This window comes from Fistularia commersonii, chromosome 19, assembly GCF_037954325.1.
Source record: "Fistularia commersonii isolate RoL2024-O1a breed Wild chromosome 19, RoL_Fcom_v1.0, whole genome shotgun sequence".
Classification (NCBI taxonomy): domain Eukaryota; kingdom Metazoa; phylum Chordata; class Actinopteri; order Syngnathiformes; family Fistulariidae; genus Fistularia; species Fistularia commersonii.
The window spans coordinates 13342832-13361475 of NC_141302.1; the positions used below are offsets into that span (position 1 = coordinate 13342832).

At 43.9% G+C, this 18644-nt stretch overlaps 1 protein-coding gene across 1 annotated transcript in view; it reads left to right on the forward strand.

Annotated features, from left to right (window-relative positions):
* htra3b (HtrA serine peptidase 3b) overlaps positions 1-18374 on the forward strand; it is a 29246-nt gene extending 10872 nt beyond the window's left edge. Inside the window, exons 3-10 of the mRNA XM_086166403.1 lie at positions 3324-3456; positions 3675-3764; positions 13501-13695; positions 14450-14482; positions 14719-14833; positions 14913-14970; positions 15364-15459; positions 16281-18374. Coding sequence (XP_086022529.1) covers positions 3324-3456; positions 3675-3764; positions 13501-13695; positions 14450-14482; positions 14719-14833; positions 14913-14970; positions 15364-15459; positions 16281-16449 — 889 coding nt within the window. The 3' untranslated portion in view covers positions 16450-18374. The remainder of the gene's footprint in view (positions 1-3323; positions 3457-3674; positions 3765-13500; positions 13696-14449; positions 14483-14718; positions 14834-14912; positions 14971-15363; positions 15460-16280) is intronic.
* The last annotated feature ends 270 nt before the right edge of the window (positions 18375-18644 follow it).

Consider the following 18644-nt stretch of genomic DNA (forward strand, 5'->3'; position numbering starts at 1 on the left):
CAGCCAGATATGAACCTGGGCCACCAAGTGGGACGTGGTGTCGTCCAGGCAGGGCGAAGGGATCGGACCCGATATGATGCAGTGTTTGTGGGAGTCGCGGAGGAAGTTGATCAGCATGTCGAAGACTTCTTTCAGCAGCTGAGGGGATCGATTCTTGATGTCGTGCACGCCGACGTGAACCACCACAGTTTCCGTCGACGGGTATCTCTGTATGAGCAGCGGGATTTGGACCTCTATATCCAAGACCGTGGCGCCGGGGTAACAGAGCGTCTTGGCCTGGGCGATTTTCACATCTCGGACCATGTATGAGCCCACCACCAGGACCTTCGGCAGCAGTTCAGAGCGCACACTCCTGGGCTTGATGATGAAACTGTCCGCGCCTCGGTCATCGTCGTCGTCCAAGGCCCATTGCCGCTGACGAGAAGATGGGGGGCAAGTGGGCACTTTGGGTCTGGCTCCGAGCCGAAACCAGTGCTCCTGGGACGGCGTGCTGGGGGTTGCTTCGGGAGCTGTGGTTTCCGCTAACGGAGACTCGGTGGAGGTTGACTCACCGGGCCCCGTCTCTGCTGTGCTTATGGCTTGTGTAGGACCTGGCTGGATGGCATCCAGCTGCCTTTCGGCCTCCGTAGCAACACAGTGGTCGGGGCTCCTCTGCGATGGATCGGCGGGGGTGTTGCCACTGCATGCAGGCGGCTCAGCCATAGCTGATCAGCAGTTTTAAGTCAGAGGTGCTAATATGGCTTCACTATTATGCTAATTGCTGTGATTTTGATGTCCGTCTACCCCGGACCCCTGGTATTGCTGGTAACCGTTATGATCACACCACTGCCATCGTTGTGATGGCTCAACGGTTGTGGACTGCGGTGGCTTCGTAGGACCCCGTCAACACAACGGACCCGCATCATTATCGGAACACCTTTCTGAAAGCCAAGCTGTTTGAATGGTGGTATTCTCAAGACGATAAGATAAATAGCCCTCTCGTATGCAATTTTACGGAATGTGCAGATCCTCTGGACTTCAGGGATGCATCTAACATCTTATAATACATTGGAAATGACTGAGTTTGCCAAAAAGAAGCTTGAAGTTGTTGCCGTGGTGTTTATATAAGGTACATAGCATCTTGCCTAAGCCCAGTTGTCACTTCTAAGTCACAGCTTCCCCCTTTTAAAGCAAACGCACAGATGGCTGGATGCACCCATGGTTTGCTATTTTGCTGGCAATTGCCAGTTTCTTATGCCAATGTCACTTTCATGCACAATTTATACATAGCAGAAGGGATATACCTGGCCTTGATTTACAGAGTAGTTAGTGAGACTCCTTTAGGGAAGTCTTCTTTTGGGATCATAAAAGTTTGACAGACTTCATCGCTAATGCTGTGACATAACAGAGGATCTTGCTTTTCACAGAGATCAGGTGTCACTCAAGTTCACCTGTCTGTGGGTGGAGCAGATATTGGATGGATGAATGACGGCATATTCTCCGCCGCTGTCCATTATTACCAAAGGCATCCCTCTGCTGCAGGATGTCAATGTTTCGCTGTATGCCCACAAACCCTGGCGTTCCATCCCAAAACTTCTTCCATTCGAAGCAGGAAGAGCTGGACCTCTCCCTCTCTCCTGCCACTTCACCCAGCTCTTCCGGAGGAATCCTGAGGCCAGTTGTGAGACACTGTACCCAGCCAATCCCGAAACTGGACATCTGATGTACAACATATTATTGTTGTGCCCACTGTCAGAAGCTGAGTGGCCAGGCCTGCAGGGTCCCACCGGGCTGCTGCTCGAGGCACCATAAATAGACTCCAAAGATGAAATACTTGCATATGTCTTTCATACGGTCCCTGTCATAGCATCACAGCATCACAGTTTCTTTTTGCCTTTCAATTCACCCTCCAAGCCAAAGTCACAGGAACACAGGGATCGGTCGATCACCAGCGCAATATCACCAACACCGTCGGCGTCATTGGTCTGTCCCAGCTGATTGGGTGAAAAAAAGAGAATTGTCATTGGGCGGTGTGACGTCTTCGAGCCCGTCGTTCCTGTTCGCTTCCCGACTTCCTCCTAGCCAGTCAAAGTGTTGTTGAACAAGACTACATTCCTAACTGCTCCCTGGTTGCTGCTTAGTGCCTGCCCGCTGCTCCTGGTTGTTGTACTGAATGCATAACTGAATGTGACGAATCAAAGGGCGTTTTTCTTCCTTTTTACCAAAGTGGGGGTTGTATATTCTGTAAAATCCCCTTTTAACATGCTTCTGTCCAGATCATTGTATTGTCAGCATATGTGATGTAATATCTGTCACAAGAATTATCTATGGAGATGACCCTCTCAATGCCTCTTCTTCCTCTTTTCCTTTTAGCTCCTATCCATTCTCCTAAAGAGAACCACAACATCTTCATCTCTGCGACCTCCAGCTCTGCCTCCTGTCTTTTCATCATTGTCACTGTTTCTAGTCCATACAGCATTGCTGGTCTCACCACTGTCTTGTACACCTTTCCTTTCATTCTGGCTGATAGTCTTCTATCTCATATTACCCCGCACACTTTTATCCACCCATTCCAACCTGCCTGAACCTGTTTCTTCGCGTCTTTTCCATACTCTCCATTGCTCTGGAGTGTTGATACTAGTACTTGAAATCCTCCAGCGTCTTTATCTCCACTCCCTGTAGCCCCACCGTTCATTCACACACATATATTCTGCAACTAACCCTTCATTCCTCTCCTTTCCAGATCATACATCCACCTCTCAAGATTTCCCTCAACCTGCTGCCTGCTCTCACGACAGATCACAATGTCATCTGCAAACATGACCATCTATGACTAATGTGTAGAAATTGTCTTTTCTCCTCAGGGGCTCAGATTTAATCTGATTAGCTCGGGAGGTTCTCTGTTTGCAGGGAACAGATAGACATTAAACTACGCTGAATAACTTTGGGAAAACTTTAGTTTAAATGCCATGCTAATCTAGCTATTCAGTTTGTCTTTTTCACGGCTGTTGTATTTGATTGTTTGTCAACACACTCCACAATGGTGGTTGACATGCCATCAAAGACATACCTCTAAACAAATTCTCTGCTGATGTGACCGTCTATCGTTAAATTGTTATTATTTAGTGATTTCCCAATGTGTAGGCTAACGGGCAATAACAGTTAAGATAGCAGGGCATCCTGAGGAGTTGGCATAGCTCCCCAACTAATAACATTCAAACAGGGTGACTGGATTCGTTCCATTGTTTGTGTTATGTGCACATCAGGCCAGTCTATTGGGATCGTTTAAAAAATAAATAAATAAATGTAAGAGCATTTAAGTGTCATCTATGTTTGTGCCTTAGGCATCCCCTCTTCGGCCGAAACATACCTCTGTCCAGTGGATCTGGTTTCGTGATGTCAGAGCAGGGACTGATTGTCACGAACGCCCACGTGGTGTCAAGCACGACCTCGGTCTCCGGCCAACAGCAGCTGAAGGTACAAAAATGAATGTTCACCACTGTCCTAGATGTCACACTTCATCAGTCTGACGTTACAACACCATTTTTCTTCATCATTTAGTTGTTGCAAATTTGAATGCGATGAACCCGTGACATTATAAGCAAGTGCAATCAGGGACACAAGATACTGCTTATTAAAAACTGTTCAAGTCTGTTAAAATCTCGTTTTTTTGTGTAATTTCCATTCCCAAAAAGGTCCAGATGCATAACGGCGACGTATACGAAGCCAGTATCAAAGACATAGACAAGAAGTCAGACATCGCCACCATCAAGATCAACCCTCAGGTAAGGCGGTCTCTTCAAGCGGCAGGAAAATTTGATATCCCCCCTGCGAGGGATTATATGGTTCAATATCCTGATCTCAAGTCGAAAAACCCACACGTGTTTCTCTTCAGCACAAGCTGGATCTTATTTCTGTTGACCCTCTTTATCCCTCTGAGACCTTCGGTCGCAGCTTTCACGCCTCACATTCTCAGCTAAGATGCTTGTGGGGATTCCGTCACAGTGAGGTTTGTGTCAAATCACGCTCGGCGGTATGATTTAGGATGCGTGTAGGCCTCCAGTAATAAGAGCCTGCTCTTACTGCAACCTCTTGGTCCTTTGCTGATCTCTGCACTTTTAAGAGTTGAGGTCATCTGTTTTCCAGTGACGACGTCTTTGAATGTCCCGCCGTGAAAAAAAATATTGTGAGGGGGATTGAGCAACAGCGTAATTTCAGGGACTTTTGCTCCAACAAATCACTAAAAGCATACACCAAAAAAAAAGTCCTCACAAAGAATGACAAATGAATTTATAGCGTTGTTTATAACACTTGATGCTTGACCCAGTTCTGGAGCCGGCTGGTTTTTATATCAACCAAAGACTGGCTGAGACGTGTCATTCAAATGGAAATGGGACAATTGCTGTCACTGAGGTCTGTCGTGTCTCTCACACACTGCATCTAAGAAAACCTTCTGTTGCATTTTATGGAGAACAATAAGAAGTTTCTGGACTTCTCAAGGTTCAAGCGGTCAATGACACTGAGTCATCTTTATTATTTTCATAAATGAAATAAAGTACAGTAATAAAGTGAAGATACAGCTTTGTTATTTACCAAACCTGTGGAATCGGATGCCATGCAGGACACACTTAAGGCCTTTGCAGGCTGGACTACGTAATCCTGGCAGATCTTTTTAACCCCATGGTGTCCAAAAACTGTTTTGATTGGTCAGAAATTTTAAATTTTGAAGTTACTGCTGAAAAGTTTTGTCTTCCCCCACTTTTATGCTGATGCTGACGGTTGCACGGATTGTTTTGAGGGAGAAAGTATGGAAGGACGAACCATGAGAAGCTATATGACACATCTATTTAGCCGCATAAAGACAAGCAGATGAGCAGTAATTATTGGAAAGAGGATCCCGAACACTGAGCAGAGGCGAGCATCTGTCACAGTAGACGGCAATACTTGGGTTACAAATTGGCAAAAGTCAAACGGCTTACACGTACGTAGAGCGCCAAGAGGAAGTCGATCGTAGCACTCCAGCCTCACAATAAACGACCGTTCTCAAGTTCTTCACCTGAGTTTCTTGTGAAGTTTGAAATGTCAGAGCCAGGAGGGACTTTGTTCCAGTTCCTGCAGCCCCGGAAGCAAGAAAATAGTTCTCACTTCTGGAGTTCTGGTCACTTGAAGTCTTACTTGCCAACCATGTGTTTAACAACCATAAAACCCAGATATTCATGAGAGTCTGCAAGTTCAAAATATTCACCTAAACCAAGAAAAGTCTGCTGCACTGGATACCTCCAAAAACAGCGTGTTGAAGTTCAAGTATTTATATTTTCTATAATTACGGTTGTGACAGTTAGCATACTAACATTAGCTTGTGAATCGCTCGTGCCAAGCTCCCCAAATTTTTTTAATTTGATATGTATGTACTGAAGGACTATTTCACATTTGTTTCACTGGGTAGCTGTGGCTCAGTCAGTAGAGTGGGCACCCTTCTACTAATGGTTTAACTCCCGGCTCCTCTTGTGCACGCCATAGTATTGAAAGCCAGTGGTCCGATTAGCATCTTGCAATTTCTCATATCTCCACACTGGTTCGTGTTGTGCTTCCACCTAAAAATGTACACAACTCCTGATCGTCATAATGTCTGTGGCAGTTCTCAGCCATCCAGGTTGTGGTCAATTCTTGTCAAAATCTTCCTGTCTTGGCAACTTGACTAGATTTTCTTCAGTTGAAGATGTTTGGCCCTTCATCCGAGAGGCTTCTTTAGTTCCAATGGCCTGTGGGGAGAATATAACTGCCATGGTTGGGGGCAGGTCTAGGCTACAGTGAGAGATGATCGTAAGAAAGTAGGTCGAAGGCGGTTGTTTTGCTAATGGGGGTGTCGTTAGCTGGGCACAAAAGTACAACTTTTGGGGATTTACATGGATATAGAATCAGATATTAATCTAGGTAAATCTCCAAAAGTTAGGGGACAAAGGTACAATTTTGTTGACAAGAATTTACCATGACCTGGATGACCAAGAACATCCACAGACATGATGACGATCGTTACTTGTCTACATTTTGACGTGGAAGTACACCATGAAAGTCTTCCTCCAGCTATGGTTTGATGGATTATGATCCGGATAAAATTACAAGGGTGATATTTCAGACCAGCCTGCAGCTCCAAGCACAGCCAGCTAGCATAAACATCTTATGGGGAAAGTGAAACATACGAGGTTGGAAAATCACTTGGGCGACATGGTGCAAGGACGGACTTACAGTCAAGATAAACATCCCGCTGTGTGTTGCTTTCCACAAATCCTTTTGAAGAGTCTCCCCTCTGCTCTCCATGTCCCACTGCTCCGCTAGGAGGACGAAGGCCAGTGCCATTTGTCAAGGCCGCGCTCATTTTGACTGTGTAAACTTTTTGGACACCTCACTGCAACCTAGAGAAGCCCCTAATAGCAAATAGCTGCTGGGCAGCACTTATTTCTATGCCTTGATATTTGCCCTGAATGATCTGATGGCAAGCATTTACACCTACTTCCAGGTCTATAGTAGAAATTCTTCATCTTTTACCTTGTTTCAGGTCTCTAACTACACCTGAGGGAAATACATTCCTTCTTGCACTACAAATGTGTTCCTCATCTAGTCCCGAACTTGGCCTGGTTGCCATCTGGTGCTTTTTCAGCCGCCTGCTGGGAGCATTAACTGCCGGATCCCACCGGGTCCGTCTGTGTTTCCAGCTCTAATCGTGGCTACTCATGACAAGTATCTGCCGCTCCATTGAAAGTATGCGCGCGCTTTGTTTTGGACCGAAGCTGCATTAGTTTATACTGGGAGGGCAAAACACTGCTGGGTTCAATTAAACCACTGTTGCATGGAGAATGTGTGAAAGTGATCAACAACTGTGTAAGCGTAAGGTCTTCTGCCAGACAAATAAAAGCAGTGGATTTGCACGAAACCACATGTACCGTTTTCTTCACAATGGACATGAATCGTCACAACTTAGAAAGTCGTGGGGGAAATACGCTCATCTCCATAGTCTTGCCAGGGCGCAGCAGACTTTCTGCCATTGAGAAATGACTGGAAAGAAAAGGAAAATGGAAATTCATGCTACATTGCACATTCCAGCTATTTTTATTTCAAGGAAGTCTGTGTCCGTATCGTCCATTCCGCTGCGGGCTGTGTTATTTTATTTTTTATCCGTCCATCTTTCGGGAACAGCCTAAGCAGAGACCCAGACTTCCTTCTTCCCAGCCACTAGGTCCAACTCTTTCAAGGGAATCCCGAGTCGTTCCCAGGCAGGCTGAGAGACATAGTCCCTTCAGCGTGTCTTGGGTCTTCCCCGGGACCTGCTCAAGGCCGCCACCTTACCGTGGTTGATGTTTTTGCATGGCCGAGTGAGCCTCTGAGTTCACTTGTCAGGGGCTTTATGCCCCTGGAAGACCCTTGTGAATGGAACCAAGAGTGGATGTCCATTCCATTCAAGCCCATGTCTTGGATTTGCATCCAGCCGATCGAACATCGACAGTGTCCCCCTCTGGAGCCAGACCCTTGGGTGGGGTTGAATGTGCAAACCTGGTGTTCAGGCACGGCCAGAGTGGACAACACAGATCCCAAGGGGTGAAGTGCAGGGTGAGCTGGAAGGCAGGGACCTCGGTTGCGGAAGGTGTCCATTTTTTACCTCTTTCATAATGCGAGTGACAGCATGCCTGTTGGCAGATGTCCGAAAGTAACCTTAGGTCACTTAGGTGTCAAACTCAAATACACAGTGGGTCAAAATTCAAAACCGGCACAAAGTCGCAGGCTGATATTGATATTTATTGAAAAAAAATCTTCCTCCGGATATAACAATGAACCTTTTCATATGGACCCAAACCAGTTTTGTTTAAAAACTGAATATGGAGCAAGCAAAGCTTAACAAACGAAACACCGCACACATGCAAAATAGAAATTCAAAAACAATAATACCCTCAGGCCAGCCGACGGATCCGATCTGATGGATCCCAGTGTGGATCTGGATAGTCCAAAGGTTTATGCTGAGGGAGACAGCTTACCATTGTTAGAAGATCTAGCACTTCTGTGCTCTTTTCCCTTTGGAGGTCATTTGAAATGTGATTCCCTGACTGTCGAGGGAAAATAGAAATTGAGTGTGTCTTTTGTGGAAAGACCGGAGAGCAGCTGAGGCGATTCGGCGTAAGTGAGTAAGTAAAGGCATTACAAGGAACAAGGAATAACTGTTCGGACAGTGTTACGACTCTGTCTTTTGCTTCTGAGCTGGAAGGTTGGAACTGAACCCCTTCCACTTGCTTGCGTCTCAGTGACTGTCAAAGTTTGTAATTTAGCAATCGTGGTGCATTAGCCATAGTAGCGTTTCATGGCACCCAGTATTTCATAACTTATCATTATAAACCACTTAAAATCATAGTAAAAGGACTATGTTTATTTTTTGTATCATTTTAATGCAAATTCAAACTATCTTGATCTTTTTTATTTGGACTCACTAGCTGTATTTCTTTGATTACTGTTATTTCCTCCACAAGCTGCTACTTTTTTCACATGCTTTGAACACTGCAGCTTAAACCGTAATGCGGCTATAGTACGGATTTTTTGGGCTAACGAGCTTCATACCACCAAAATATTTAACCTCATCCTATTGGACCAATGAAATTACTGTTCATATATTAAACGTGTTTTTTTTTAATAGTGACATCCACAGAGATAGCAATATGGTCTCAATGCAAAGCATGGCAGCACAGTTAGCAGAATCATTGTGCAATCCATAGTGGGCTCAGCTGGTTGCTGTGTGACCGCAAGTCTCTTCTTCATATTTGAATGGTAAATGTGATTTTTTTTTTTTCAGCGATTTTGTAAAAAAAAAACAAAAATGGTGAACTTAAGTAGGAAATAATATTATAATATAAATTACTGAATAAATATAACAATTTAATAATTTTTTTCATTTATATTTTTTCTTTCCATAATGATAGGTGAGGCCCGGCCTCCCCTGTCTACTGACTGCATGTCACTGCATATATGTATATATATTCAGGTGCACTCAATAATCCAAAAATGATGGAAATCAAATGTACATAATACTGAGATCATCCATATTTAAGAATCCATGATTCAAATATCAACTCTAGTTGATACCGATGACCCGGATCTACCACATTATTGATTTCATTCAGCTGTTTTTACTCACATTGTAGTTTATTTGGTCCAGGAGTTGAATCATTATAGAGCTTCTCCAGAGAGCCAGAAGGGTAGCCACCTTTGACTTAAAGCAAAACAAATTTAACAAGCACCTGTGAGAGTCCAAGTTCTGCGATGCAGAAATTATATCCGCCCGGGGAACAATATGCACAGACCTCTGTGTCCAAGATACAGATTGAATAGTTATTATCCATCCGTGGGACCTTTTTCAGACGTCTTGAGTCCCATATCCCTGCACGTGTCCACGTTATATTTCTCTTCAGAGACCCTTGTTCCAGCCAGATTTTACAAGCACCTGGCCTCAAGCCCAGGTTGACCACAGACTAATCCCATGGCATATGGGCAACAGCACATCTGGGGCATCTAAAATTATACCATATCATGCTCATCGGTCACTTCATCAGCTTCAGTGTGCAAAATAATTGAATACATCAATTAAGCAAAGGTTTGTCTGTGTTTTTACATGTAGTCGAGCCTGTGGTGAGGGGTTCATGGTGCTGCATCTTGTTTGCAGTGGTGATGGACAGGCAGACAGATGAAGCCAGACAGGAATCTCCATGGACAATGATGTTTGCAGATGATATTGTGATCTGTAGTGAGAGCAGGAGGCATGTGGAGGAACTTCTTTAGAAGTGCAGGTATGTTCTGGAAAGGAGAGGTGTGTGGATGAGAGGGACCAAGGAGAATCATGAGGCTACAGGGAACAGGAGGAGAAAAGTGTCAAGGGTGATAAGAGCATGAAAGGAAAGGTGAGGAAGACTGAACAGCCATGTTGTCTAGTTTGGAGACACTGACTAGAAGACAGGAGGCAGAGCTGGAGGCAGCAGAGATGAAGATGAGGAGGTTCCTCTTTGAGAGTGAGGAGGATGGAGAGGGTCGGGAATGAGTCCATACGAGGGACAGCAAATGGAGATAAAGTCAGACTGAGATGGTTTGGAAAAGGACAGAGGAGGGATGTTGGAGATCTGGGTAGAAGGATACTAAGGATGGAACTCAGCATCACATCTGGCCTTGAGGAAGACATTATATGGATAGAGTGAACAAGGATACATGGCATCCATGGCAGGTGATCGGCTGTGGCGACCCCTGAAGGGCACAGCCCAAAAAAGAAGAATGAAGCCAGGGATTTTGACGTCCATGAGGTTTCATTTTTGTGTCCATCATCTGACACCTTCTGTATTTTATAGTCCTTTGTACTCCCGACCAGAATCGGATTAAATCAGCACCAATTATTCAGTGATCTTCTGAAGCATTTAAGGGTGGCTTGATGGTACAGCAGTCGGTACTTTCCCCTCCCAGAGAGAAACTCCCTGTTTGGATTGTTGTGGCCGGCCAGATTCTCGTAGTCCGCATGTTCTCCCTGGCGTCCCCAGCTCCCTCCCACGGCTTCAAAACAGGCTGTCGGCAAACTCAAGATGAAATGATTTGTGGGCGTCAATAAGCGAATGAATGGTCGGATGTGTCTATTTATGGCCCAGTGATTGACAGGTGACTGACCTGGGTTGAGTGCGCCCTCTCGCCCCAGTGTCAGCTAAGGATAAGCCATGACTGTGTGTAGGATATGAGGTATTAGTAATGAATGAATGAATAAAACTATGTAAGTGCACACAGAATAAGGGAGAGTTTATGTACTTCAGCTGTAATTGTGAGCACCATGCGGTGACTAGGGCAGCTTTGAGTGTGTTATTAAAGCTCCCGTGGGGAGGGGGCTGATTACATCTTCCCCCAGTGATGGAAGGAAGTTGTTGCCGTGCCGCCTCGATGACCTCAGAGACGCTCATACCAGATGGAGCCCTACCGCAAAAATGTCCTGTTACTTAATGCTGGGTTAATGTTGTTGTGAGGTGCAGGGGTTTAAAAATTCAGGGGTGACATGAGGTGACTTGCAACACTCGCTTGGGGTTCGATCTTTCTGTAAAGGCCTTAATATACTTTGACATTTATCGGTTCATAAGCGAGTGTGCCTACAAGCAGGAACAGAAGCCAGATGTTGGGTGAGAGGTAGCGTTACACCTGGAACACCAGTTAATGTGGCTACGTCCAACCATTTGGGTTGCAGGGTGTTCATTGGAGACCCTAAATTGCCCAGAAGTGCGAATGACAAAGTGAATAGTTGGAGTCATATAAGATAAAATAATACTTTATTGATCCCCATGGGGGAAATTCGTTTGTCACAGCAGCGTAACAATATCAACATCAATTAATATGAATAAAAATATAAATAGAAGAGACAAGGGACAGCAAGTCAGAGTTGTGTGTTGTACTGTTATACAGTCTGATGGCTATGAGCACAAAGGAGTGTCTGAACAACCAATCACCCGATTGGTTGTATGATGTATGACCAATAGGGTGATTTGTTGTATGTCTCCATATAGCATGAGATAGCACCTGCAACCCTGACATTAGCATTAGCAATGAATGAATAATAATGATAAGGAATGAATGAATGAAGGAATGACATTTAGTTGTCGGCAGTGCAGAACTAAGTGGAGGAGGTTTAATTTCAAATGTTTATCCACCTGTGCAGTTGTTAATAAACCTAGGTAGATAACCGCTAACATACCTGAGCAGTTGTAAACACATACCTCTGGTGATGTTTACACACCTGGGTGGATGGAAAACATGTTTTCTTGGTCTGTTGGGGACATCGCTCTCACAGGAAACTGGGTAGAAACCTAAAATCTGCTTCATTCATTCATTCTTTATCTATACCTGGAGTCAAGGTGGCGGGTTACTGGAGACTAATAATAAATGAAAATAAAGTTCTGAGGTTTTCATAGCTTCATTAGCTAGCCTTTCACCGCTAATGATGCATAGTGGGCGTGGAGCTTGTGTATCACCTATTATGATGAACCCGTAACTTTGGTAGGAATCTTGATATTTTCCTTTAAATGCATGTTTGATTTTAACGACAGTCTGCGATGCTTCTGCTTCCGTTCGCTCGTTTCCTCCCGAAAAAGCCTTGCCGCAAGCGTTGTTTCTGGCTCATTTTATTCAAGGGCTAGCTTGCGGTAGCTGATGTGTCAAATGGCGTGACAGAGTCAAGTGCGGCAGTAAGGTGAAGGCAGAAACAGTTGTTTTTCAAAATTAGATCCAGAAGGTCTGATGAAAAAACAAACATTTTTACCAAGACAGATTTTCTTTGTGGACCTTTACCAATGATCCACAAACCAGTACCGGTCTGGGGTCTGGGGATTGGGGAACCGCTTGTGTACGGCATGTGTGGCTCTTTTAACTGACTGATAGCGATGTTTATTTTGCAACTTGTTCAGTTCTTTTTCTCTCTTTCGCTCCAGAGACCCTTTACCTTACTTTCCCTGAACCAGCTGCACAGGAGCAGGTAAAAGGTTTTTACCCGAACAGAGAGTTCGTTTTGCTGCTATTTACACAGGGAAGGGATATTTGTGGAGCCATGTTTCCTTACAAAAACGTGGTTCCGATCGTCAGATGTAGAAATACGATGGACTGGCTGTGTGGACGCGAAGCCGCACATAGGCGGGTCACTCCGTGCAGAAAATATCCACATCTGCTTCCGAGGAAAATCAGCTGAGGGAGGGTTTCTGCGACCGAGGGTTGACATCACCACATCTGAGGCTGATCCAGTGAAGGAAGGGGGGACAGAGAAACACTCCGCCTTAAAGAAAAACCTTGACGGGGCAGTTTCAGGCGCAGCCCACCGAGCATGTGTTTCTACTCAGCCGTTCTCTGTCCATTCCTTCCTATTTCTTGCAGGATAGTTTCTCACATATCAAGTTTTTCTCTCTCGTGAACACCGTATGGCTGTTTTTGAAATCACCCAGCTGCTTTTACCATCTACACTACACCATTTGTATTTGTCCTTCTCCCCTAAGATATGGAAGTATCAATGCTCGAGTTTCCAGAAGGCCCGCCGGTAGGCTCGTTCTCCTGAAAACAGATTTTTAAAATGTCAAAAGAGTTGAACGGAGAGCAAAACAAGTGTCCGCCCATCGACTGATCTTGAGGAAAAGGAAACCAGACGGCGCAAAGCTAACCTCGTTCTGTTTGTTTTGCTTTGAGATGTTAAGGTTGGCACCGGCAGTGGAAACAGCTGATTGCTCATGTTACCTTTGTCACTGTTTACTTCTGCTGCCAGCTTTGCACCGGCTCGTTCAGTGCCCTCCCAGAAATGACGCAAGTCAAATAAAATATTGCTCGCTTGTTTTTGTTTTTTTTTCAAAGTTAATTGAGTGGTTACGTTCCCTTTATGTGTAATATGAAACTCCCTGGTTGGATTCCCGACAGGTGGACTTTAACTGTAGAGACAGAAAACCACTGGATCCGTATTTCCACTCTTCTGATTTGTCTTCCTTTCAGTCGAAGCTGCCGGTTCTACTCCTGGGTCACAGTGCAGACCTGAGGCCCGGGGAATTTGTGGTCGCCATCGGCAGCCCCTTCGCCCTGCAGAACACCGTGACCACCGGCATCGTCAGCACGGCACAGAGGGACGGCAAAGAGCTGGGCCTCCGGGACTCGGACATGGACTACATTCAGACGGATGCCATCATCAATGTACGTTCAGATGGATCTCCGTGTTGTAAACAGCCCTGACCCTTAAGGGTACTCAAGACCCCCAAGTCATCACTTCCCCTCAAATTAGATAAATCTTCCTCTTCTTTCGACTTTTCCCCTCAGGAGTCGCCACAGCGAATCAACTTTCCCCATCTAACCCTATTCTCTGTATCCTCCTCTCTCACACCAACTACCTTCATATCCTCTCTCACCATGTCCGTAAATCTTCTCTTTGGTCTTCCTCTAGACCTCCTGCCCTCAAATTAGATAAATATCATAATGCTATTAATGCACAATTTATCAAGGGTCGGTGCAGTGATGGGACACCAGACCCTGGAGCCCCTTTGAGTGTGTTCCATTCTCTCCATGTTCTCCTTCATGGGTCCTTTCCTAGTTCTCCTGCCCAAGTTCTCTCTCTTTACTCTCTCAACATTCTCCAACCCTGGTTGTCTCCATGTTCTCCAGCCTGAGTTTTCTCCCTGGTTGGATTCTTCCGGGTAGCCTTTCTGTGGGGGGTCCTCATGTTCTCCCATGTCTGCATGAGTTTCCTCCTGGTTCTCCATTTCCTTCCGTTGTCCAAAAACATGCAATCGGTTACCTGAAGACTCTAGATGTCCTGAGAAGGTGAATGGTTGATGACTTTTTGTAAGGCCCTGTGATTAACAGTCCTGAACCCTCCCATTAATTGTTATGTATTGGAACAACCAATGGGAATAATGACTGACAGTGATATCTGTCCTGTTGTCCTTCTCAGTACGGGAACTCAGGAGGGCCGCTCGTGAACCTGGTGAGTCTTCTGATCTTCCCGTCAGCTCACAAACATCTAGACGATTTTTATTCCCGACCTATGGTCTTGATGACCCAGTACTGCAGCATCGTTTTTGTTTTTTGCTATTCTAAAATGAAGTGTACATTTTGATGTTCTTACTCGGCACATTATTTCTTAATGATGGCTATTGTGCCTTGAGTGAACACCCCAGGAGATGATACACAACACAAAGACGTTTTGTTTCTGTATTTAAGGACGGCGAGGTCATCGGGATCAACACTCTGAAGGTTGCAGCAGGAATCTCCTTCGCCATCCCTTCTGACCGGATCACCCGCTTCCTCAATGACTCTCTGGACAAACACAGTAAGGGTGAGTACCGCGGTGGATTCGACCAATATTTTAGGGGCTGCCGTTCGTGCGCAACAATCAACAATTTTGTTTTTTCCAGATGTAAAGTTGATAAAGAAGCGTTTCATCGGAATAAGAATGTTGACCATCACACCAGCGTAAGTAGAACTTGACGAGATCAACCAGTCGGGTGTTCTGGCATTTAAAATTTGGTGTTCAACAAGGCTCTAACCCAAATAAAAATACTGTACATTTGCCGACTTTATGTGATTAAACTAAATAAATCAGCTGTACACAGTTCACGCAGCCATTTTTTAGACCAGGAAGTTTCTCTGTCTTTCAGTACCTATTAATTGAAGTGTGAACCAGAGAGCGAATGGGTCCACATAATTAGCGAGGATGAGGGAAAAAGAAATATAAACAAGCAATCACAAACAAGAAAAATCTAAAAATGGTAATTTAAAAACATGAACAGGAAATCAGGATGTAAGTTAGCAACTTGGGGTTTAAATAAGAGACACAAAGGTTGAGCGTTCGCTTGTCCCTGACAGGCTCATCGAAGAACTGAAACAGCAAAATCCAGACTTCCCTGATGTGATCAGCGGCATCTATGTCCATGAGGTCGTCCCCAACTCTCCTGCTCAGAAGTAAGACTCATCTATCTATCTATCTATCTATCTATCTATCTATCTATCTATCTATCTATCTATCTATCTATCTATCTATCTATCTATCTATCTATCTATCTATCTATCTATCTATCTATCTATCTATCTATCTATCTATCTATCTATCTATCTATCTATCTATCTTCTATCTGTTTTTATCAATTTTTTTATTTTTATGTTATCTATCTATCTATCTATCTATCTATCTATCTATCTATCTATCTATCTATCTATCTATCTATCTATCTATCTTCTATCTGTTTTTATCAATTTTTTTATTTTTATGTTATCTATCTATCTATCTATCTATCTATCTATCTATCTATCTATCTATCTATCTATCTATCTATCTATCTATCTATCTATCTATCTATCTATCTATCTATCTATCTATCTATCTATCTATCTATCTATCTATCTATCTATCTATTATCCGTTTTTATCCATTTTTTATTTTTATGTTATCTATCTATCTATCTATCTATCTATCTATCTATCTATCTATCTATCTATCTATCTATCTATCTATCTATCTATTATCCGTTTTTATCAATTTTTTATTTTTATGTTATCTATCTATCTATCTATCTATCTATCTATCTATCTATCTATCTATCTATCTATCTATCTATCTATCTATCTATCTATCTATCTATCTATCTGTTTTTATCCATTTTTTTTATTTTTATGTTATCTATCTATCTATCTATCTATCTATCTATCTATCTATCTATCTATCTATCTATCTATCTATCTATCTATCCATCCAATCAGCAGTCTGTCTGTCTGTCTGTCCCCAGAGGAGGGATCAGAGATGGGGACATTATCGTCAAACTGAACGGCCGCCCGCTGACGGCCACTGCTGACCTCCAGGAGGCGCTGCAGGAGGAGACAGCGCTGCTGCTGGAGGTGCGGCGCGACAACGACGACTTGCTGTTCAACATTGAGCCGGACGTAATCATGCAGTAGGCGCTCGGTTTCGGAAAACCTCTTCACGGACCCTGCAGCACGCCGGGGTGGAGGCCAGTGTTGACGCCGACCTCCCGGTCACGCACATTTATTTTTTTTAGCGCCGTGGACTCGAAGTCGAGCTTCCTGCTCGCTCAGGTATGTCGAGGAAGATGAACACCGACGATATCGTCAACGTACTTGACCTTTCCACTTTGACCCTTCACCCTGAAGCCAGTAATACAGACGTACAGAAATATAATGCTCATGGAGAAAAACAAGCCTGCGCTGTTTCTGTGAATTAATGACTTACAAAACGGTACCGGGACCAAACACACGTACACACACACTCGCACAAGCACACACGTTGTTGGGGTTTCCAGTATTATACGTATAGAAGGAAACACGGAATAGAAAATGCAGGAATACAGCCCATTGGAGTTTCTCTTGTAACTCGACAATTTAATTATTTAATGACTGATAGGAATATCTTTTATCTCCAATAATGATCTCCAAATTTATACATATTTTTTTACGATAAAGTATGTATCATATAGAATAATGCAATAAATAGCGATGAATTCTATTGAGCATTTTCTGCAGATAATGGTTAACATGATTCAAACGAACACAAAGAACTTTTTTAGAAAGTTTTTTAGATTTTATGATTTATCCCTTCATAGTGGTTGTAACTTTGTCCTCATAGCAAGAAGGTCCCTGGTTGGATTCCCACAAGGAGGCCTTTCTGTGTGCAGTCTCCATGTTCTCCGTGTCTGCGTCGGGTTCTCCGGGTTCTCCGGGTTCCTCCAGCATTCCGAAAACATGCAAGAGGTTCACAGGAGACACTAAATTGTTCAGATCGGTGAATGGTTGTGTGTCCCCATATGTGGCCCCGTGATCGACCCAAGGTGAACCCATCTCTCGGCCAATGACTATTTCCGACATGAGAATCAACTAAATTCTCCAAAGCGGCTGAATCAACCCGCCGTCTGTCCTGTTCTCACTCATCACCGATGCACATTTTGAAAATCGCACCAGGGTTGGTAACTTCAAGAAGGAACTGAGCGTACTCTAGCAACGCGCGAGCTAACAGCTACGTTCTCATCCATTCCCTGGCCTCCGGCGCAAAGACTAAACAGCACATGAGTTGTAGCTCCTCTTTAAAAGTCCAAACGCAAGTTAAGAAGATGTAAGACTTTCAATGTGGGGTAAAAACTCTCCAGTAATTAGCGGGTCTGTGTGTTTACATCGGCGCTTTACGAGGTTTACACACTTAAATGTCTGCTGTCCACCTCTTACGCAGAGGACGGCGGGAAAATGAGCCCACTTCTAACTTGATGAATGAGCCTTACGGAAAAGTTTTCCAGCTCTTGGTCCAATTTTGCAACTCTAACTCATGCTTGCTTTGTAAATCCCAAACCCATTTAGGGTAAAATATCATATTCTCAATATGTTTTTGTTTCTGATGGTTACGCCAAGCCAGGATGGTGCCGTCTGTTGAAACAGGGGTGCGCTGGGTGCAGGCAGGTTATCTTCTTGTTTTCATTGAAGCCAAAATGTTTTCCAGAAAGCGTGTTCTTCCACACAACAGGTGGACGCTGTTGCTGTTGATGCTGATGCAAACAGCTGGATCCGTTCAGTGAATATTAGCATCTGGATATCTGCTACATTAGCATCACCATGGTATCCAGCTGCCGGACGACAAAAACTTGTCTAAGCTGAAGGAATCAGAATTAATTTTGTCGAACAGTCGTGTACGCGGAAGAGGTTTATTCCTGAGGAGGTACCAGAAATCCGTCCCTCAGCAGATCTTAGCTGAAAGGTCCTGCAGGAACTCCATCCCTCCACTTGAAAAAACTGCAACTGCTCTTCTGAATCAATTATTGGAAAACAGGTTGTTTTTTTTTTGTGAATTTTCACTGTGCAGCTTTGATGAATAAATGATCCTCCACGTCAGACTCTGGTTCCATTCATTCATCATCATCGTCATCTTCGTCATCACTGTATCATGGCTCACCCAGGAATTTATGCAATGTATATACAGAATTAGAAATTTGTAATAAAAAATTATCAAAATACACACATATATATAGAGAGAGGGAGTGAGAGAGAGAAAGAGAATAGAATGGAATAGAATAGAAAAGAAAAAATAGAAATACATAATTTTATAATTATTATTATTATTATATAACAATATAATTATGTGTGTGTGTATA